The following is a 22,761-nucleotide window of genomic DNA, read 5'->3' as shown; positions in this document are numbered from 1 at the left end:
TCAGGTCAACTGGCTTCTGCCAGCCTCTGCTCTGCTAGCTTCCTGGTCAAGTGCACAATGCTGTGGGAACAAAGAATCTTAGAAGCTCTGAAGAAAGGCCTGGAGGCTGAGGCTTCCATCTGTGGCCCCTGTGCTCGTGTGGTGGCTCATTTGGTGTCCACACCCTGGGAGGAAGCCTGTGCCATATTCCAGCCCAGCATCACAAGTTCATAGGCAATGTCACAGAGACTGGATCCTAGGTCTGTCCAACCCCTGACCTAGGAATAGTACAGGGGCACTCGAACGGTTTGCCCTGCCCTAGCCCGCACGCTGCTCCCAGATACCCCGCGTCTGGGCTGGCTTGGCGGGCAGGTCAAGCCGGTGTGCCAGGGAAGGGCCAGGAGGGTCAGGGTAGCCTGCACTTCAGGGGCTTCCGACTGGCTTTGCATCTCCCCCTGTAGTCCCAGAGTAGATCCTCATCCCCCTCTTGCTTGGACAGTGACCTCAGTGTAGTTGGCAGGGACGGCCAGCTGACCCCGGTAGGGTGTACGTGATTCCCCTGGTAGGGGCACTCGGTAGCACCAAGGAGCAGAAGCAGCCGTGAGACAGGAAGCAGAGACCCAGCCTGGCTCACTGGGTGGCCTTGGGCAAGTCCTTGGCTCTTCAGCCCACCAGTTTCCCCATTTGTACAGTGAAGGACTGGGCTAAGGCCTCCAAGGGTGATGTGATCTCGACACGTGTGAGCACTTAGCTTTGCCCTCTGGTAGACCCACTGGAGGGCTTTGAGGCTGGAAGAGCTTGGGGAACATCCCTCTCACCTGTGTGTGTGTTCGGCCTCCTACCTGGACTGGGCCTGGCACCCCCACTCACAGGATGGTACAGTTCAGGCTTCCTATTCCTGCCAGCTGTAGGTCCAGGGTCCATCACCAGTGACACCCAGGATCCCAGAGAGGGGGAGAGTGGCTGGGTGGACACTGGGCTATGAGGGTACCAGGGAAATCTTGGCTTAAGTCGATGGGTACTTGGATCCTCTCTGTGACTTCCTCCCCACCCCCGCCCCCACCTTGTCTTGAAGTATTAGCCTTGGGACAAGAGGCTGGGGATGCCCATACCTGCTCTCTGCCTAACTGCTCCTCCACAGAAGGGTGGGTTTCTGATCCCCACCCCCTGCCAAAGTCGTGACACTAACAAGCAAGGCCCTGAGTGATCACAAGACCTGAAGCTTCCATTCACAGGTAAGGAGGCTGAGTCCAGAGGGGTCAGGACTGGGCAGAGTCCACGCCGACAGCAGCCGAATCGGGGCAAGCATGGTGGATCCCGGCTCCTCACCCAGCACCTGGCCATCTCCTTCACTCCCTGCAAGGAAGGACTATTTCCCAGACCAAGACTCACCCCCGCCCCATCCCATCAGGTGTCAGACTGCTCCACCGAGGCCCAGGGGAGAGCGGGAGGGGTGGAGTCGGTGGAGGAGATGAGCTCCCTCACGGTGAGGTGACTGAGGTGACTGCCCTGATAAAAGCATATCGGCGTTGTGGGGAGTCTGTCACATGCAGGGTGCCAGAGGAGAGGCTGGCAGAGCAGCCTGGGCTGGTGTGGACTTGGAGCCCCAGAGGCGACCAGTGGCCTGGCAAGTTCCTCAGGGGTCAGCGGGACCTTCAAAAACCTTGACCTATTGAGAGGACAGAGGAGGCTTTTGGTGAGAAGGGGCAGGGTGGAGGGGGCAGCCACCCCGGCTGGGCTCCAAATGCCCTCAGGAGTGACCGGCCGCTGCTCACATGACACAGAGCCTTGGGCCAATCAGGACTTCTCAACTGCCCCAGCTGCACCTTCTCCAGGGCCGAGCGGTCTGCCCCTCCGGAGAGGATGGAGCTTCTCAGAGAGCCCCTGGTCTGACGCCTGAGACGGAAATAAGCTGTGGATCCCAGGGGGGCGCCTACGACCACCTATGGAGAAACTGGGGCCAGGAGGGAGAAGGCGGGCCCCGGGCCCCAAACTCCAGTGCTCTTCCGGCCGGAGTTCATGTTTCTAACCAGACAGCCCGTGCCGAAGAAGAACAAGCGGCTGCCGAGCACGCAACGATGTAAACATCACGGGTCTACCGTCCCCACCATTATGAATATATGTATCTTTGAATTTAGAAGGCACTTAGGTCTTTCTTCCAAATCATTTGGTTCAGGGGCAAGTGTCTGGAGAATCAGCGAAAGGTACTGGAAGCTTAGGAAGGGACAAGAAGGAGACCTAGGCGGCCAGGTGCTCCAGGGCCTGTGGGGAAAGGACGGACACGTGGGAAGAGCCAGATCTAGCCCGTCACAAAGGAGTTGGTTCATCTCCCCTCCAGCCTGGTTCTCTTTCCTCACACGCTAACCTGGGCCAGCCCATGGAAATAAATGCCGGTCGCCTTTTAAAAGAGCAAGTGAGCAAATCGTGGCTTCCTTCGGTCGTTCTGTGTTTCCTTGGGGCGCAAGACTGTGCAGACCATAAAGCAGGGGCGGAGTTTCTTACACACTCCACCTAGGCCCTTCCTGCCTTCCTTCTACGCACCTGGCCCATACTCCCTAAGTTCTTGCTTGGTGACCGCCTGAGAGAAGGGAGAGCTCAGTTCGGGAGAAGGGTGATGACTCCAGGGGCTCTAGCATGGGGGATAGCGAGACAAGGGTTAAGATGACCCGCCAGTGTAGGAATCCAGGCCAGAAGGAGAGATCTGGGGGTGGCTACTTGAGGCCAGGGGGCCTCCCCAAGGGTCCCTTCTGCAAGTTACCCATTTGCAGACAGGAGGGGACCCTCCCCACGGCCACCGCCAGGGGCAGCATGGAGCATGGCCCCATAATGGTGCAGATACTCAGGGTGCCCCTACGTGGTGCTGCTAGCTCAGCGGTCGTGCTGGGCGGGGACCTGCTGTCCTAGGGTCCAGGATGTTAATATCTCCCTGATAAATGCGTAAGAGCCACTGCAGACAATGCACTGACCATCTGCCCAGGCAGGGGATAGAGGAAATGTCACCCCAGGGTCCACATGGCACCAGGACTCTGCAGGGGCTTCCACAGATGGCCGGCCATGGCTAGGGAGACTCCCAGCAGTGGTAACAGTCTGTCAAGGCCCCTGAATGTGGGACCAGCTCTGGACATAATGAGTTTGCTTTCAAGGCAAGAAGTACCTTTCAAGGAGGAAACAGGCTTAGGCACAGCCAAGGTCAGAGCAGGCCCCGGGACATTGGACTGTGCGCATAAAATTTCTCAATAAATTCATGAACTCTGTTCCTGTGGCCGATGCAAGGAACATCCCTTTCATCTTCCATCAGCCCAGGAGGTCATACCACCATTCAGAGCGGTTGAGTAACATCCCAAAGGTCATACAGCCTTGAGTCCCGGCAGAGACAGGACTTGCCTCCCGTCTGCCCGACTCTGGAGAAGGGAGACCACGTGGAGTGGAGCAGGGTGGGGCCGGGTGCTCCAGGGAGGGACTGAAAAGGAATTGCAGTATTCGTGCTCCTTCTGCTTCCTGAAGGGAAGCCAGTTCACGGCAGTGGGGGCCCCGATGAAGGGCGGGGGGCAATCCTGCAGCTGTTGGGGAGACCCCGGCTCCCACCCCAGAAAAGCTCTCACAGAAACCCTAGCTCGGCATTTCAGTATTTTCTTTAAGCTGCTGACACTTCTTCAGATGAAACCTGCAGCTCGGCCTGGGGCTACTGGGATTGGAGGGGTCCAGCAGCTCAGCTCTCCCTTCTTCCCACCTCCAGGAAGGGGCAATTCAAAGTCCTCCCAGAACTGTCGAAAACCACGGACCCACGCCCACCACACCCATTTTTCAGATAAGGAGCCTGAGGCTTGGAAAAGGACAGCGCCCGCCCAAAGATACCAGCCAAGCCCAGGCAAGCCCCTGGACACTACCCTCAGAATGCAGGGACAGAAACGGCCACTTCTCAGGGGTCCGGCTCAGTCATTGCAAACACTGCAGGCAAGCGCCTGGCCCCAGGCAGGCATGGGGGAAAGTATCACCTCCTGTGGGCCACTGAGCAGGTATGCTGTACCCCTACTGCGGTGATGCCAAGTACGGCTCAAGGCTGGCAGCTTGCCTGTGACAGCCCTCTGAGGCCCCTCATCCCAAGGACTGCGGGAGGAGGCCAGCGCAGGTCCGGGACAGGCTGGCTTCCCCGTCCTTTGCTCTAGGGGTGCCTGCAGACATGGCCCTCAGCCCCAGGTCCTCATTCACTGGCCCGGCCTGTCCTGCTGTGCGCAGGTGTAAAGTGAGGTGGGTCCAAGGGATCCGCCCAAAGTTGCCGGTGAGCGGGTGAAGAAGAGGCAGGGACTAGGCAGACCTGAGCCCGAGGCAGCTGCCACTCAGAGTGGCAAGGAGTCCCAACAGCCACCATCCAACCCCCGTCCCCAACACCCTGATGGCCTAAGGGCCTGAACTCCTCTTGGGGATCCTGGCAGCCTCCGGCTCCAAAATTCATGACAATTCAACACTCAACTCCATAATATATCTAGGTTTATTTTTATATAAAAATAACAGTTTTCCCTAAATTTTTGGTCCAGGGAAACATGCCATGCTCAGTGTGTGGCTTTACGTACCTCTCCCCCCAGCCCCACATCCTCCAGGGCAGAGAGCTGCAGCCTTAGCACTGCTGGGTAGACAGGCAAGGGGGCCACGGGGAAGGCGGCAAAACCAGGAGACCAGGCAGGGCGCCCCAGGCCCGGGCGGGGGCGAGCCCGCGCGGTAGGTGCTGGGGCCCTGGGGGCTGCCTTCACTGGTGGAGGTAGGCTTCCAGCCAGACGTTGCCAGACTTCTTCAGGGACCTGGGAGGTACAGGTGGGTGTTGGGGACCCAACTGCAAGATACCAACCCCCTCACCACAAGACGATGAGTGTGAGTAGAGGTACCCCCATTCCCGTGCGATCCCTTCCCCTGGGGCAGGAGGCTGGGTAGGGCTGGAGGGATGGATGGGGAGATGAGGCTACCCTCTCATGAACTGGAGTGGACTCTAGACCTGGGGTAGGGGGAAGGGGAGGGGCAGAGCCAAGTCCAGGCAGGGGTCAGGGTAGGCCTGTCTCGCCTTCCTTCAGCTCTGTCTGTTGCCTCCTCCTGCTGGACCCTGCGACTCACCAGGAGCCTGCGGTCAGGCAGAGGAGCCAGAAACATCAACAGCTCGCTAGGAAACCCTGTGACAAGCGTTCTAAGGGGGCTGGGCCGAGCGGCAGGGGCTCAGAGGATCAGGCTGGGAAGGGTCGTGAAGGAGAAGCAGGAACGCCAACGCCCGTCCAGGAGGAAGGGCACCTGAGCAACGGGAGCAGCGTGTGCCAAGGCACAGAGGCGGAAAAGCTCTGGCCGGGGAATCTGACCTCCGGTCCCCAGGACGAGGGCGGGGGCCTCGACTCCGCTCTTTCTGCTTTGGCCTCTGCCCTGTCAGCGCATTCTCGAAGTCAGGGCACCTTTCAGAACCTCAGTCCTGCGTGTCCCTCCTCTGCTCAGCAGCTCTCCCACACACCAGCACCTGCCTCAGGGCCTTTGCACTGCTGTTCCCTGGCCCGGAATATTCCCTCAGATGTCTCCATGGCCAGACCTCTCCCCTCCTCCCTGTCTCTGCCCACTCATCACCTTCTCAATACCACCCACCCTGCCACCCTATAAAAACTGCCACCCCAGCCCCTCTCCCGCCCCGACCCTTAGTTCGGTGGTTTTGTCTTGTCTCTGTCGAAGGGCTTCCCCCCCGTCTCACATTTCTGCAATTTACTTGTGAGTCTAATGGCTTATTTTCTGTTTCCTCTCACATTTCTGCAATTTACTTGTGAGTCTAATGGCTTATTTTCTGTTTCCTCTGCTAAGACGCCAGTGCCAGGAAGGCAGGGATCGCAAGCCTGTTTCCTCACTGTGTATTCGCAGCACCTCGGACAGGGCCTGGGCCCCGGGCTTGGGGGGTGTGGGTGAATACCGGAAAGGGCGGAGGGCTCAGGCTGATGGGAAAGGCCGTGAATGCCACGTCTTAGGGAGGGACCCGTGTGGGCTCAGAGAGGGGACCAGCGGGGACAGGGGTGGACACGGATCCTGGGGGAGCCGCCACGAGCAGAGGGCCCTCACCCAACTATGTCCGCCAGGGCGGTGAGGAAAGGCTTCACGTCGTAGCTGAGGCCGTGCTTGGCGCATAGCGCCTTGACGAGTGGTGCCACCCTGTGGTAGTTGTGCCTGGGCATCGTGGGGAAGAGGCTAGAGCGGGGAGAGCATGGGCTGGCACCTGAGGTGGTGGGGGTGCCAGAGGGAGCACCCCATCACCACCCGGGCCCTGCTCGCCTCCCCTCTCAGGCCCCCAAGGAGTCCAGGGCTCATGTCTTGACCTCCCCAGGGAGAATCACTGCCACCCCTGTTGCACCCCAGGGCCCACACTCACTGGTGCTCGATCTGGAAGTTGAGGTGCCCACTGAACCAGTCGATAAAGAGCGAGGGCTCCACGTTGCAGGTGGCTGCCAGCTGCCAGGAGGAAGTGGGGCACAGGCGAGGGAGGCTGGCACCCCCTGAACCTGGCAGCGCCATCGATGCCCCCTTTCCTCCCAGCTGGGACCCCACCCCCACTCCCAGGAGGTCCCACACTTGGCCCGCCCCTGCTGTCCACCTGTGAGCTGGCCCAGTCTCGGTGCTTCTCGTGGCCGATCTCCTTGGGGATGTGGTTCATCTGCGTGATCCACACGAACCAGTGGCTCTCTAGGACCCTGCGGGGGGAGGCTCAGGCACTGCCCCACGTCCAGCTCACCCCTCAGAGCGGACTGGGCCTCTGCTTCCTCATCTGTACAGTGGGACGCAGTGACCCCTCCCCCACGGGTGTTTACAGCAGCCAAGCCGGGCAGGCTCCATGCCAGCCTGAGCCCAGAGCAGCCCTGCTTGTGAGGGTGAACGTCCACAGGGCCACTTCCCCAGCCCTGCCGCCCCTGGGAGCCCGCCACCCTGGCGTTGATTCTCCCACGACCCGGAGAGGCAGTCCTGCTGTTCCCATTCTGCAGACGGGGAAATGGAGGCTCCGAGGGTGAAGGGCTGCAGCCAGGGTCCCCCGCTGCCTGTGGGTGACCTCCCTGGTCCCTGCCATTCTGAACCTGGCCATACCTGACAGCCACAAAAAGGAGCAGTGCCCCAGGAACGCCATAAAAAGGGATATAGGACAAGAAGAAGCGGGAGTAGAAGCTGGCGGCCCAGAGCAGGTCCTGCGGAGGGGCGGGGAGAACAGTGGTCTCAGAGCAGCCGGGAGGAGCCCAGATGACCCCAGATGACCCATCCCTTCTGCCTGAGGCGCCTCGGAGCCCTGGACAGGTCATGGCCCCTCTCTGGGCCGCGGTTTTCTCAGCCAGGTAAAGGGACAGGGTCCTTGCCTTGCCAGGTGAACGTGGAGGTGAAGGTGCCATGACGGGGCTGAGAAGGGGGAGCCCCTGCCTGAGAGGCAAAGGCCTGGCGGAGTCAGCTCAGCACGTCCCCACCCCAAGGGAGGACGTCCCCACCCTGAGAGACCCATGCCATGCCCCGAGGACACTCACTCTCCCCTCGCACACGTGTACCACACTATTGCACACATACATGCACACCTGTTTGCATTTGTGGGCAGGGGCTGCCCCCTAAGTCCCCCTCCTGCCACAACGGTGTTCCTGGGGGCCCTGAGCGGGGCCCACTCACCGTCCACTGCATGCACACCAGCATGTACGCCAGATTTTCCACCTCGAAGTTCACCAGGGTGAGCAGCGGGGGGCCGACTGGAAGGCAGGCGTGAGGGGCTCAGGGCAGGGGAGGGGCGCCGAGCAGGCTGTGCAGACGTGGGGGGGCCGCTGCTCCAGGAACACCTGAGCCCTCCCAGGCCGGCTCTGGCCTCACCCCCTTCCATGTCCGCCTGCAGGTTGGGGCCAGCTTTCTATGTCCCCACCCTTGAATCCTCACCCTGTCCACCCTAGCAATTGCCCAAATGCTCTAGGGCACTGGACCGCCCTGACATGAGAACAGGAAGGATTTCTAAAGGCTCCAGGCAGGGCTGTGACTACCTCTGGCTGGAAGGCACCGCAAGCAGAGGGATCAGCCTGGGCAAAGGCCTGGCAAGGGGATGGTCAGAATAGGCTGCAGGCTGGGGTGGCAGAGCAGAGGCTGGGAGAGGCTTGAAGGTTAGTAAGTGCCCCTACCCTGGGAGGTGGCCAGAAGCCACCCGGTGTTGGCAGACATGGGAGCAGATAGTGCAGGCTCAGGTGTGGTCCCCACTCCAGCCATGTCCCCACCCCTGGGGGGACAAAGGGACACTCACTCAGGAAGAAGTACAGGTGCTGGTGATTGTAGGGCAGGTATCTGCGTTTCTTCCTGCCGTACTGTGGAGACAGGCGGCGGCTGAGGGGGCAGCTCTCTGGGCCCCCGTCCTCCCGGGCAAGGGGCTGGCTAGGGCCAAGGGGCCAAAGCAACTCTAGATTCTAGCAACTGGGACCACAGTCACCAGCAGGCTGAGCCGTGGGGAGGGGGCACCTCTGGGGCAGGGGCTCGGCCTGGAGCCGGAGTGGAGGGCTAGCTTGAGGGCTGGGACTGGGCCACAGCTGGGGGGCCGCGGTCGCTACCGGTCCCCTCTCAGCTGCAAGCCCAGCCCGAGTGTGTCCACGTCCTCCCCATGCACCTCAATGGACGACTCCCCCAGGAGGAAGACGGGCGCCACAGTCACATCGGGGTCCTTGTGGAAGACGTTGGGCTTGGCATGGTGCTGGAAGTGGCGGAAGTTCCACCAGTGGGCGGAGAAGCCCTGCGGGGGGAGGGGGCGCTCAGCGCGGGGCTGGGCCGTGTGCGCCCCACGGGCGCCCCATCTCAGCCCCTGGCCGCGCACCACCCACCCCACCCTCACCTTCAACTGTCCCATCACGAACTGCTGGGCCACATGGTTCCACCGGGACTTCCTGAAGACGGAGGTGTGGCCCAGGTCATGCTGCAGACACCAGCTCTGAGACTGGGGAAAGAGGCAGGCTCAGGAGCCCTGGCACCTTGGCTCCAGCCACGGGGGGCGGGGGGGCTGGCTGCCTGGGGGCCCAGCCCCAGGGCCCCAGTGAGCCCTCCCAACCCACCAGGCACCCCCACAGCTGATGCTCCATTTTAAGACTCTGGGCACCAGCTTCCTCATTTTACAGAGCACTGGGTTTCAGGGGCCTAGGGGGCCTGCGTGTCTGTCATGGAGCGTGGGGCAACAGCCCTCTGGCTCCCTGCTCACGGCTCACCCGGGGTTAAGTAAAGACCTTTAAAACACAGTGTGACCCTCAGGTACATGTACGGGGCCGCTAGCTTGTCGCCCATGTTTTCATTTGTTCATTCATTCATTCATTCAGCAAGCATGTCCAGACTGTCTTCATGTGCCAGGCCCCGCGTCTGTTGGACAGTTTAGGGGGCCGCAAGACAGTGCTAGAGTCACCTGGGAGATGGCCAGGACGAGGGCAGTGAGGGTGCTGGGCACCCAGCCAGGGCCGAGGAGGTAGATGATGAGCCAGGCGAGCACCTCCATGGCCAGGATGTGGCCCAGCAGGAAAGCGAAGAAGGTGGGACTGGCCTCGAACAGCTTCATGTCCTCGGCAGCCTGGCGCAGGGCTCGGAAGTCCTGAACCAGCTGGGCCTGGCACGGTGAGTAGCCAGTCAGACGAGGAAGCAAGGCCCCAGTTGTCCACAGAAGCCCCCCGCCCCACAGCCACTCCTCCCATGACAGGCCCAAGGGGTGTGGCCAAAGGAGACACAGGGCAAGATCACCCGGCTTGGGGTGTGAGCTGGGCTGCTGCCCGGTGGCGAAGGCTCTCCTGCCAAAGGTGGCGGGTACGTGAGAAGCAGAGAAAGCTGGAGTGGGCAAAACCCCGAGAGCTCAACTCATCAAAATCCTCATTATAGATAGGGATGCTGGGCCCAGAGCAGGGAAGGGCTCACCTGGGGACAAGTGCTGGCCCAGCCAGAACTAGGGCCATGGGCTCCTGGCAGGTATCCCTACAGCTCTGCCTACAACTGTCTGCCAAGGAAGGGATGGTAAACTAGCCTTGGCCCCAGGTCCCCTGGGGGTAACGGAGACGGAGCTGCTAATGGCCATGTCCCCCTCCAGGGGCCCTGCTCACATTCTGGGGTCCATCCTGGCTGGGCTCCTCCGGGGCCAGCTCTCCAATCAGCAGGGGCTGCAGGAACTTGCGGACAAAATTGAGGTCCTGGTGGAAGGCGTGGAAGGCATCCTGAGGGAGAGCAGACAGTCAGGTGGGCAGACAGACAGACAGCTGGAGCAGCACCCAGAGGCAGCAGGCAGAGACAAGGTGGAAGGGCTGTCGATGGAAGGGCAGAGCAGACACAGACAGATGGACGGACAGTCAGTTGGTTACTCAGCGGACATATTACTAGAAGCACAAGGGCCAGCCTTGCCCACGAGCCTGCACCGGTCCTCCCCAGGCCCTGGGTGCCCTGCCAGACACCCCTCGCCAGCTAGGCTGCAGCCACTTCACCCAGCCCAGGGGGCCCGTCTTCAAACCTGCCTGGGTGTATAAAAGTCTTGATTTGCATTAAGTCCTCCCTGGAAGACTGATTTCCACCATGACAGCATTCAACTTTTCAAAAAAAAAAAATCTATATATCTATATATATAGCTTTCTTGAAATCATATGCTTTTCTACTACATATAAAATGAGGTTTGGGTCACAAACATCCCATTTACCCAGCTTTCACACGCACAAGCAGTGGGTACAGTGTGGGTGGGGAAACTTGTAATTAAGGACCAGTGGGCCAATGGGAGCAAAAAAAAAAAAATCAGTTAAGGGCCACACAGACTGAGTTCTTAGCGGGTTGCAAGGAAGATCTTCAAACAGTTAAACTCATCTGATTTTAAAAGCAAGAATGGAAAAATAAGCTTTTTTAAAAAAAGTAAAATAAATAATCTAACGTTCTCTGTAATAGCACGGGTGGGGTGGGGTGCAATTCAGGAGAAGGGGTTACCGGAAGAAAAAGACAGGAACAAAGATAAAGGGCTGCGGAAAGACCCAGTCAGGAAATAGCCCGGGCAGTTCTGAACTGTCGGGAAACTTGAACTTCACACCGGGGGGTCTCGTTTAGTTTTTCATGATCTAATCTTGGTATAACTGGCTCATTACTGTTCACAGCTCTTCAACTGATTTTTATCCTTGGGCTTTCGGAGGCTCTCTCTGAAGCAGCTAGCCATAGCCACCCAGCAGCCTGAACTGAAGCGGCAGCGTCTAGAATGGTGTCCTTGCGGGCCAGGGGAAGGTAACTGATTCCTGCTAAAGGAAACAGCTTTGAAGAAGGCTTACTAAGAACAGGGGCATCCTATCACCCCCTCACGAATGAGCCTATCAGCTTCCGGTGGGGGTGAAAACGGAAGGGACAGTCAGGTCCCTGTACCTACGGCCAGACATCCCACACAGTCCTAAGGGAAGGAAGCAGCTTAGTCACCCCCTAGCTCCCACTTAGAGCCCTCACCTGCAGGATCCACCTAAGGGGTCCCCTGTCCCGTTACCTGCTCTTTTACTGGCCCAGGGCAGCCTGGGGATTAGAGGGGCCGAGAGGGTGTGGCTTCTGGAATAACCTAGGCCCCCAGGACGGCAGCCTTGGGGCTCCTTCCCAAGGGAGGACGCCTTGGCGTCCCTGACAGGGGAGGGGGCTGTGTGAGTGCAGACTTCCTCCTCTCCTGGAAGAACCTTGACAGAGTGGTAACATACCTGGGAGGGAGGGGCTGGAGGGGAGGCTGGCCCCGCAGGAAGCCCGCCCTGCTACCGAGCAATGGGCTTTGGCAAGGGAGCTGGGAGGGAAGACTGCTCTTGGGGCTCAGCTGACCCCACTCACTGTGACCTTGAGCGAGTCCATTCTCCCGCCTGGGACTAGGTAAACCCAGGGGACGGGTCTAGGGGGTAAGACTCCAGTACCATTCTGGCTCTGGACAGCTAACTTTTTCTTTTCCTTAACTTTTTAACTGGAGTAGAACAGATATAAAATTTACCATTTTAGAGATTTTTAAGTGTACAGTTCAGTGGCATTAAGTGTATTCGTATTGTCGGGCGGCCATCACCGCCATCTTCAGAACTTTTTCATCTTCCCCAACTAAACGCTGTCCCCATGAAACACTAACTCCCCATCCCCCTCCCCCAGCCGCTGGTACCCATAGCTCTGCTTTCTGTCTATAAATGTGACTACTCTAGGGACCTCATAGAAGGGGAATCATACAATATTTGTTCTTTTTTGATTAACTGGTCACTTAGCACAGTGTCCTCAAGGTTCATCCACGCTGTAGCCTGCATCAAATTTACTTCCTTTTTGAAGCCAAACCAGCATCGACTCTGATCCCCTCATTTCCTCTGAAACTCCCCTGGCAGCACACAGAACCCACACCTGCCCAGAGGCACACACGCACACTCACGAGGACTGCCCCGAGGTGCCCACGTGTCATGGAAACACAGCCAGTGTCTGATGCGTGTGCCTTCAGACAGCCAGACGTACCCACTACCCACCTGGGCACTGAGACTCAGCCACAGACACACACACACACACACACACACACACACACACACACACACACACACACACAGCCCACGCACGCTCAAGCAGACTCAGCCTCGCACGCACCCGTGCACACAAACTCAGTGCAGAAAGCAAGTGCTGTGGCTACGACCCCAGGATTTCCTGCCTCCAGCCCTTCCTCTTTCCCATCCTCTGTGTCGGTTCTGGGTTCCGGGGGGCCCCCCGCGGCCCCCAGGGCCCAGCTGCCCCCAGCCCTTGAGCTGAGGAGCTGCCAGAGCAGGTGCTTTCTGATTTCCTTTCCTCCAGGCCTAGGGTTGCACTGAAGGGGGTACAAAATCAGGCCAGCCCCCCAACCTCCCAGGGACCTCCCGCTAGGTCTATCCCTTGAAGGGAGTGACAAGGGGGAGGTGTGACCCCCTCAGGGCCCCCGGCTGCAGCTGTTGGGAGGGGCCGGGCTGGGCTGGGCAGGCCCTCGGAGAGCAGGGCGGGCGGCTCCTGGGGCTGTGCCTCCTGTGCTCCCAGCCCGGCAAAGTGAGTCCCTGGCCTCAGACCGAAACCTGATGCACCGGCAAATAGTTGTCTGAAACACCGGCTGAGGCTCTGGGATGGAGTCCTCTCTGGACCTCTGCTTAAGGACTCCAGGGCTGAGCAGAAGACTCAGAGCAGTTAAGCCACTTACCCAGCTCCATCTGATGGCGGCTGGACCAGAACCCAGTCTGACTGTATGACTGTGTGCGGGCCACTTGGCAGTAGCTCTGGGGTGGCCACTCCTGGGCCAGAGGGGAGGCTGTGGACCTCCTAGGTGGTGTCCTCACCATGAGGCTGGTCACCGTCCCAAGCAGCTAAGGACCCAGCTGCTTGGAAACTGGGCTATGGGGGACAGGGGAGAGGTCCTGGTGCTCCTGAGGCTGCACTGGCCAAGTTTCAGGGCCTGGAAGGGGACCTCGCATTCACCTGCCCCGGCTCCACTCGGAAGCGTCCTCTTAGTGATGTGTGCAAACTCCGTAACCCTTCCACCTAAGAAGGCAAAGGTGGCACTCAAGGTGTCTCGCTGGGTCTTGGAACAGAGTTGGGTCAAAGTGCAGGAATAAAAAATTATGCCCCTAAACATAAGCTGCTGGTGGCAGCAACAGGTTCTGTTTGTGGTGGTGCCTCAGAGCAGGGACTGGGGAGTAGGTATGAGTACGCAGACAAGAGCCAACCCTCTACAGCCCACAGGGCAAGGACGTCAACCATTTTACTGCTGAGGGAACAGAGGCTCCGCATGGTGGGGACACCTGCCCAGGTCACAGTTCGCAGAGGTAGAGCTGGGACCGAAACCAGGTCCATCATCTGTGATGTCCATGCGCTCCTGGGATACAGCTACCACCCAGCCCTGCCTTGGTCCCTCGGAGTGGCTCCTGCCCTGCTCCCCAGCCCTGAGCTCTGTGCAGCAGCCGGTCAAGACGTGGGGGTTGCGGGGGTGCTGCTGGAGCCAGTCTGCGGAGACGGACCCTGAGCCGCCACTGATGAGCTGGCCATGGAGCCACAGATCACGTCACCCCTCCGTTCTGCATCTTTCCGTCAGTAAATCAGGAACCACGAATATCTGCCTCGTGGGCCTGGTGGGGGAGAACCCGGTCAGTGCAGGGGGAGCACGTGGAAGGGGCCTGGCATCCAGCGAGCACCCTAGAGCCGAGCTCTGATCGGAGCACCCCCAGCCTGAGGCACCTCCTCCAGAGTCCACTCGGATTCCGTGCCCACAAAGGGTGGACCTCTGGGCGTGACATGGTGTGACAGGCTGTAGCAGAGGGGCGTGCACCCTGTAGGTCAAGTCCTGGCCAGCCTAAAGCTGAGGGAACAGGAGGGCTGCTGGCCTCCTTTTATCCAGAGACGCAGAGGGGGCAGGGGAGCATTTCTGGTCACTCTCCAAAGAATCGGGAATGCTCCAGATCAGAAAAAAGGTGGAGCAGGGCTGCTGGGGTAGTCTGGGTCTGCTCCTTCAGGCTTTGCTGAGAAGGTGGCTGTGGGGTGTAGAGATGAGGGGTTGGGGGACACGCCTCCGAGGACTCCCCGGGAATTCCTCCCTCCCTCCCTCTCCCAGGTAGGAAGACAGGCCAACACTCAGAGGCTCCTTCTCGTCCAGCACTCAGAGGCTCCTTCTCGTCCTCACCCTGGCACGGCTCACAGGAGGCCAACGGGGAAGCACTGTCCCTATCCCCATTTTATAGATGAGGAAACTGAGGCATGAAGAGGCCGAAGGACACACAGCTCTGCATATGGCACATCCGACCCCTGCCCATGCACAGAGGCCAGCTCTGTGCTCGGACAGATGCCCCCAGGAAGCCACCCTCGTCTCCCGGCACTGTTGGCGTCCCTGGTGACAGGCTGGCACACATGTCAGGCCCTCGTCCTCCCAACACCCTTGGCCTCACTAGTGTCACTGATCCAGCGGTGGCCCCGAAGCGGCCAGGGCCTCTGGCACTTGGTCCTTTCTCCACCATTAGGCTCTGGCTCTTCCCAGCCGTTTCATGAGAAACCACGGCAGCTTGGGACGCCGGAGAAGGAAGGAGAGGGCTGCCAGCGCCCCTGCCTCTGGACACCGTGTTCCTGCCCAGTGCCAGGCAATCCTGACTCCTCCCCCAGGGCATAGGCCACTGCAGCTCCCCTGGGAAGGGGCCTGGAGGGTGGGGACATTGCAGAGAATGCCTGCAGAGCCCAGAGAGGTCACAGACATGGGAGTGGCCATAGGCAGCAGGGCTTTCAAGGAAGCCAGCGTGGCTGGTGGTGGCGAAGGGTGAGCTCTGGCACCAGGTCCCCTGCATTCACAGCCGGTCCCCTCTGGGGCCCCCTTTGGGGCCCCCCTCTCCCTCCAGAGCCTCGGGACCTACCCTGCCTCTCCCCAGCTCCCACACACACACACGCCTGACCCTCCAAGCCCAAGAAGAAAGGCCCTGTCGTCCAAAGGCCCTAGAGGATCCCTTTACATCACCCATATTCAACCTCAGTCTCCTCATCTGCAAAATGGGCTAACGTTAGTATCTGCCTCATTAGGTTGTTGTCTGAAGGCCACGCTGAGCGAAATCCCAACGGCTCCAGCTGGTGTGCCTGCCTCATAGCATCTCCTGCCCTCTGCCCTGGCTGTGCCTGCCCTTCAGGGCTCAGGTGAACGCCATCTTTTCTGAGTGGCCTCCCCTAACAGATTAAATCTATATCAGATTTCTCTGGCTTCCCTGCTCTGCCCTGCAAGGCCCCCAGTGGGAGCAGCCCCTGCTACCTCTGGACCTCACCACTTGCCCCTCTCCCCTCCGCTCGACTCCAGCCACATGGATAGCCTTCCTATTTATTCCTTGACTGCACGGAGCAGGGTCCCACCTCCAAGCCTCGGCTCTAGCTGGTCCCTCTGCCAAGGAACTCTCTCCTTGCAGAGGTTTTGTTCACAGTGAAATCTTCAGAGGTAAGAACAGAGTTTGGCACATGGGATATGCTCACTGAATATCTGCCGATGGGTTTAATGAACCAAAAATCAAAGAGCGAATGAATGGAATAAAAAAGCTAAGTCTCAGTAGAGCATGTGGTTAAGAGCATGGGCTGTGGGTCGAAATCCCAGACCTTTCTTTTAATTTCAAGTCACCTTGCCTCTCTGAGCCTCAGTTTTCTCATGTCTAAAGTGGGAATGACAATAGTACCTGCCTCATAGGGGTATCCTGAGGATTAAAAGAGAGTACCTATAAATCTGCCTTTGGAGCTTGGCACACAGTGAGTGCTTGGTGCCTGGCCCTGGTATGTCTCTGACCAGCAGCGGCCAGGCCTCGCCCCTCCCTGGCTGGCTCCACTTGTCTCAAGCCGCCTATGACTCTTAGACAAATCTGGCCCAGGGCCCAGAGCATTTTCCCCAGGGTACGGGCTTTGTATCCCAGGATGGCCACAAGCTGACTTAATGGCACAGGAACTCTGGGAATTTCCTGGCAGGAAGGCTTCTGTTGCCTGGACATGAGAACAGCTGATGGGCGGCCAGGGCTGGTGGAGGTAGCTGCAAGACAGCTGCCCCACCCCCACCTACATTCTAGGGCCCGGGATGGGACGCCTAGGGTCTGGCCTTGACCGCACAGGACACAGGGCTGGTCTAATACCTCATCTGCTCTGTGAGCCAATCGTGGAAAAACTGGGGTCCCCCACCCCCAGCCACTTCATAACTCCTTTGGCCTGAGCAGACCAGGTATTTCTGGCAAACTCCAGCCCAGTGTTTCGGGCCTTGAGGAAGCTAAGAGGTGGCCTAATGCAACTCTTCCTTGTTACAGACATGGGTAGAACCAGACAAGGTCACCCAGCAAAGGGGTGGCTATGCCATGGCTGTCCCAATATACTATGCAGTTGATAGGGCACATCCGCACTTATCAGCCAGCAACATATATTGACCATGGCAGGCCTGGGACCACAGAGTTGAGAAGTCCCCATCCTGTCCTCAGCCAGCTCGCTGTCTGGCCCAGCTCTCCCCACTTTACAGATAGGGAGACTGAGGCTCAGAGGAATGACGTGCCTGGTTCAAGGTCACTCAGAGCATCCAACGGCTAAGACAGGACCCAGCCCCAGGGAACAGACAGATTGTTTTTTGGAAACGAGAAACAGACTTTATTCGTGATGAATCAATATGAATCAAATGAGAAAACTGTCAGATGGAGGTCTCAGGGTCGAAAGCTAACTGTATAACGGGATTCGCACGTGAAAGGGTCCCCAGCACAAGTCTGGGCACCAAAGAAGAAAAAATGGTCAACGAACGCCCTCTGTCGTCTTCATCTTCCTCAAGTCTGCCTCCACCCTCTTCCACGGGTCAGAGGTTGGAAAAGGCCAGAGGAGGCACCCATAGGATCCTCGAAGGGTGGCTAGGGCTCGGCCAGGACAAGGGAGGAGGGCTGTGGCACCTTGTACTCCCCACACCCTGGCAGAAATGCACACACACACAACCACACACAGAGATGCACACAGTGTTCGCACACGTGGCTCCGCCTCATTGGCCCACGGCCAGCTTCAACTCCGTGGCCATACCCAGCCCCTCGGCACCTAAGGACAAGGCTTCCTGTCGGTTTCTAGAATTTTAGGAGGCTTCTGACCCTAATCTCTCAGCTTTCTAAAGCAGAAGTGGGGAATAAAGACCTTTTTCTTCAAAAAGAGTCTTGTGAAGATTGTCCAACACATGGGAGAAGGCAGTGGGCAGAGAGCAGGTGGCCTGGCCATAGGGACACAATCTCTTTTGCTGCCTAAAGTTCTGCCAGTTAGGGATTCATCCCCTGGAATCTTTAAGACCTCCTAGTACCCAGGGCAGCCAACTCAGATTTTTGGATGGTCAAGGACAGAGCATTGTGGCCCCAACTCCTACCCTCCCAGTGGGACCGCGGGAAAAGCGCTGGTGAGGGGGCCCAACAGGCTGTTTCACCACTAGATGTTCCCGCTGGACCAGGCCACGTCCCTCCTTGGCCAAGACATGTCTAGACCTGGGCTGGGAAGGGAAAGTCAGGGTCCCCAGGGGCCAGCCTGTTTCTGGAGTGACTGTGCTTCCCAAGGAGGCCCACCTAGCCTGGCTGGCAAAGTTCTCCCACATGCAGCTGCCAGCCCAGGAGAGGTGAGTCACCAGTCCTCACTGCCCTTTACAGGAGCTCTTAGACAAGCCACATACCTCTGAGTCCTGCCCAACCTTTGCTGCCCAGTCCCCGGTCCCTGATGGAACAGCCTTACCCTGCCCCCAGGGACCTCGCCCTACCCCTAGCACCCAGCAAGCGTGAAGGACCTGGTCTGGGGGACCCAGACCTGGGAGGAGAAACCCCAGAACAGCAGGGAGGCCGGTCTCCTGGGACAGGCTCTTTCTGCCACGACACACCCACCTCTGAGAGCCCCTTCCTCCGGCACAGACCTGCTCCAGCCCAGCCCCATGTGCGGTCCTTCACGCAGAGACGTGGCCTCCCTACCTCACATCAGGCCCTGGCTAGTCCATCCCAACTCAGCGTCCCCGACCGAAGGTCAAAGGTCAGCGAGAGCAGGGAGGATGCTAAGGCCGCGCAGGCAAGGCTGGGCACACTGCTCACGATCAGGCCCCAGCGAGCGCCAGCGATGGGCTTCCTTACCGTGGCGTCCTCACCGCCGTGGTGGCCGATGAGGCGGCTGCCCCCCGGGTGCCGCTGTGCCCAGCGGCTGATGTCGTAGACGCGGCGCTCGATGACCAGCCACTTGTCGCCTGGCAGGTCGTGCGGGCGGATCTGCTCCCAGCAGAAGGTGGGCAGCGTCGCCCCAAGCTGCGCGGGCCCCTCGCGCGGCCCCGGACCCCCGCCGGGCTCCCCGATGCCGCCCATGGCTGCGTGCAAAAGTCCTTGGGCACCCGACACCTCTTCGAGGTCCCCGCGAGACACCCAGGGGAGCCAAGTGGCCTTCCCCGGGGCTCCTCCGCCGCCGCCCGCGCCTCTGCGGCCCCGCCCCGCCGCTGCAGCCGTCGTACGAGCGTGCGCCAGCCGGCTTTTCCCTCGGCGCACAACTTTCCTCCCTTATAACCGCGCCGGCGGCTCGCCCGCCGCCCGCGCCCGCCCCTGCCCCGCCGCCCGCCCGCGCTCCAATCCCGGCGCGGCACCCAGGCCCCCATTGGCTGCGCGGTGTCCGCGCGGGTGCGCCCCGCCCCCGAGGTCCCCGGCCACCGAGCCCGGCCCTGCCCCCGGCTCGGCCGCCTAGCGAGGTCGGGGCTCGGCCCGGAGGGGCCGGGACGGGGACCAACGCCCACTGCTGGTGTCCGCCGCGCCCTCGGGGACCCACGTCTGCTCCCGGCGGGCCTGGGGCAACAGTCTGCAAATCAGCTTCCTGCCACGCGTCCTGGGACGTTACACCCAGAGCGCACAGAGGAGGGGACACTACCTCCGGGTGACCGTAAACAGCTTTCAGACAAGGGGCCCCCAACGTCTGCGCACCGAGGCTGCTGTCGCGGCTGAGGGTCTGGCTCTGCCCCCTGTCCCCGCGGGCCGTCTGTGGGGGCCAGTGGTCATCCTGCTGTCGCGGCTGTAGGGTTGGGGATGTCGAAGGGTGGCCACTGAGGGAAAGGGATGCAGGGACACCGAAGTTAGTAGTGGGGACTCAGCTGGACGGCTGGCTTGTCCTTCATGTTTTACTTAAACTTGAGTTCTTTCGATAGTATAGGTTGCTGCTCCACAAATGACTTTTTATTGCTTTGAGATAAAGATCTCTGATTCTAAAGGTCGAGAGTTCACACCCAGCACGGCTGAAATCAGGCTAAGGTTATGTTTCAGGGCAGTGTGTCAACAGAGTGTGAATCAGAATCACCAGAGGGCTTAAGACGCAGACTGAGGACAGCTGGGCCCAACTAGCAGGTGGGGTTTGGGGGCATTTCTAACAAGTTCCCAGCTGCCACTGATGTTCTGGCTGAGGTATACACATTAAGACCCTAAGTACAGTTGACCCGTCAACAACACAGGCTTGAACTGTGTGGGTCCAGTTGTAGTACGTAGACTTTCTTTTTCAATAAGCACCAGTCTTCTCTATTTCCAGGTTTCCCATCTGTGGATTCAACCAACTGTGAATGGAAAATAGTATTTCCCATCCCAAATGGGAATCCGGAATGCAGAGGGCTGACTGTGTGCATTGTACGACACCATTTTATAGAAGGGACTTAAGCATCTGTGGATTTGGATATCTGCAGGGGTCCTGGAACCAGTCCCTCAAGTATACCAGGAGGTACCTGAAGTTTTGGGAGAGTCAAACGTTATATGTGGATTTTCAACTCTGAGGGCATTGGCTGTCCCCAATGCCTGTGTTGTTCAAGGGTCCGCTGTATGTTTCTCGGATGGGCTAACATTTTATCTTCGTCTAATAATTTGTAGGGAATTGTCGTAGTTAGTATTTGTGGGGTAGGCAGACCAGGGCCCAGGAAAAGGGCTGAGGAGGCCTCTGGGTTCTACTTGGTACCAAGAACCCCCACTTTGGTTGCTAGGACAACCGGCAAGTCGTGAGGTCACCACCAGTGGGGGTGCCTGAGTCCTCTCCACTGAGGCATCCTCAAACCCGCTCCCCAGGCTGTGTGTGCATGGGGTGTGAGGGGAAGGGCAGAGAGGAATGTGGCTGGCAGCTGAGTCTGGAGGCCACTATAGAACCCCCCCTTCCCCCACCTCTACCACGTTCATACGTGGGCCCGAGGATGGAGGAGGCAGCCTCTTGGAGGAAATAAACCTTCTGCACCAATGTATAGAGATACAAGCTTATGGTTGCCAAAGGGAGAGGGATGGGGGATGGGTGGGAGAATAAAATTTAAAAAATAAAACCAAAAACTCCGGGGTGATGGAGTTCATGCCGGCTGCCCTCTCCTTCTGGCAGATGAGGATGAGCAAGCAGCAGGCCCACCCCCGTCCACTACAAATGCCTCTAAATGATGCAACTGCACAGTGTCTGTTGCATGAGATCATTCACAAGTATAACTTTGCTCTGGCAAAATATATAAGTTTATGCCAAAAAGTGGATTAAAGTCCAAAACATAAGACCTAAAACTACAAAACTCCTTAAAGAAAACGGGGGGAAAGCTCCTTGACGTTGGTCTTTGCAACAATTTCGTAGCTACCGCACCGAAAGCATAAGCAACACGAGCAAGAATTAATGAGTGGGACTACATCAAACTAAAAAGCTGCAGCACGGCAAAAGAAACAACCACATAAATGAAAAGGGAACTTATGGAATGGGAGAAAATATTTGCAAATGATGTATCTGATAAGACGTTAATGTCCAAAATATATAAAAACCCATACAACTCAATAGCAAAAAAAAATCTGATTTGAAAATGGACAAAGGACAAAAAAGACATACAGATGGCTAATGGGTATACAAAAAGGTGCATGGCATCAGTAATCATCAGGGAAATGCACTTTAAAACCACAATGAGATATCACCTCACACCTGTTCAAATGGCTGTTATCAAAAAGACGAGATAAGTGTTGGAGAGGATGTGGAGAAAAATGGAACCCTTGTGCACCGTGGGTGGCGATGTAAATCCGTGCAGCCACTGTGGAAGGCAAAACATTAAAAATAGAACTATATGATCCAGCAATCTCACTTCTAGGTATATATCCAAAGGATACAAAATCATGATCTGGAAGAGATATCTACACTCCCACGTTCATTGCAACATTATTCATAGTATCTAAGCTGTGGAAACACCCCGAGTGCCCATCAATAGATGAATGGATAAAGAAGATGTGATACATACATACATACATACATACATACATACATACATATATAATATTATTCTGCCATGAAAAGGGAAGGCAAGCCTGCCATTTGTGACAAAGTGGGTGAACCTGGAGGGCATGCTCAATGGAATAGACAGAGAAAGGCAAACACTGTGTGATCTCACTTATATGTGGAATCTAAAAAAGCCGAACTCATGGAAACAGAGTAGAACGGTTTGCCAGGGGCTGAGGGGTATAGGAAATAGGGAGATATTGGTCAAAGGGTAAAAACTTTCAGTTTTTAGACAAATAGGTTCTGGGGATCTAATGTACATCATGGTGACTATAGTTAATAATACTATATCATATATTTGAAAGCTGCTAAGAGAGTAAATCTTAAATGCTCTCGTTGAAAAAAACAAACCAAAACAGAACAAAACAAAACCCCAGCCCCTCCACAGCAGGGCATGACCCTCACTCCATCCTCAGCAGGCCCCCGTGGTCAGATGCTGTTCCCTGATGCCTTCCCTGGGCCCTGGCCCACTCTTAGCTCATGTGCGAGGCAGCCAGGGTGTCGAGGGAGTCAGAGCCTCCCCCAGCTGCCCCTGGAGAGATGAGGAAGATGAAGGTCTACACGGGGTTCCCAGGAGGTAAAGCAAGGACGGGGCTCAGGGCCCTGCCACCCCTCCAGCCACTGCATCCCAGCAAGAAGAGAGAGGTAGTTGCACCCTCCTGCCACCCGGAGTTGTGTTCTCGTAACACCTGAATTGCATCCCCTCCCCACAGCAGACATGACAGCGTCCCCACGTGACTTCTCTGCAGGCCTCGGGGCTTTTGAACGGTCGCTTCACCTCGCTGGGCTTCAAGCCAGTGAGTGCATCTTGCAGCTCTCCTAGAGTCATGGGGGACCTAAGACTTCACTGTCCCCAAACCCCATCGGAGCCTTCTCTTGACCACTTGGAAAGGGAGAGGTACCACTTGACATTCCTGCACTGCCATTGGGCCACTTGCCAGGGTGTTGGGTTTAGGGAGAAGACTGAATTGGCCAAAAGGCAAGGGAGGGTCTGGCCAGCTGGAACATTTTGGGGTGGGGGGGCCTTGAGGTTTGAGG

General features: G+C 58.0%; 1 protein-coding gene across 1 annotated transcript; it reads right to left on the bottom strand.

The window, feature by feature from the left end:
• Positions 1-4,450: 4,450 nt before the first annotated feature.
• Positions 4,451-18,942, bottom strand: FADS3 (fatty acid desaturase 3). The gene is made up of 12 exons (XM_039860116.1): positions 18,558-18,942; positions 10,062-10,172; positions 9,380-9,577; positions 8,822-8,923; positions 8,600-8,722; positions 8,243-8,303; positions 7,630-7,706; positions 7,069-7,166; positions 6,584-6,680; positions 6,362-6,441; positions 6,055-6,180; positions 4,451-4,775 (listed from the first exon to the last, which is right to left on the bottom strand). Exons 1-12 carry the CDS (start codon positions 18,780-18,782, stop codon positions 4,724-4,726), a joined length of 1,350 nt encoding a protein of 449 aa, XP_039716050.1. The 5' UTR covers positions 18,783-18,942; the 3' UTR covers positions 4,451-4,723.
• Between the last annotated feature and the right edge of the window lie 3,819 nt (positions 18,943-22,761).

The sequence above is a fragment of the Pteropus medius genome, unplaced genomic scaffold, assembly GCF_902729225.1.
Source record: "Pteropus medius unplaced genomic scaffold, Ma_sr-lr_union100, whole genome shotgun sequence".
Lineage (NCBI taxonomy): Eukaryota > Metazoa > Chordata > Mammalia > Chiroptera > Pteropodidae > Pteropus > Pteropus medius.
This window is presented reverse-complemented; position numbering and strand designations above follow the sequence as displayed.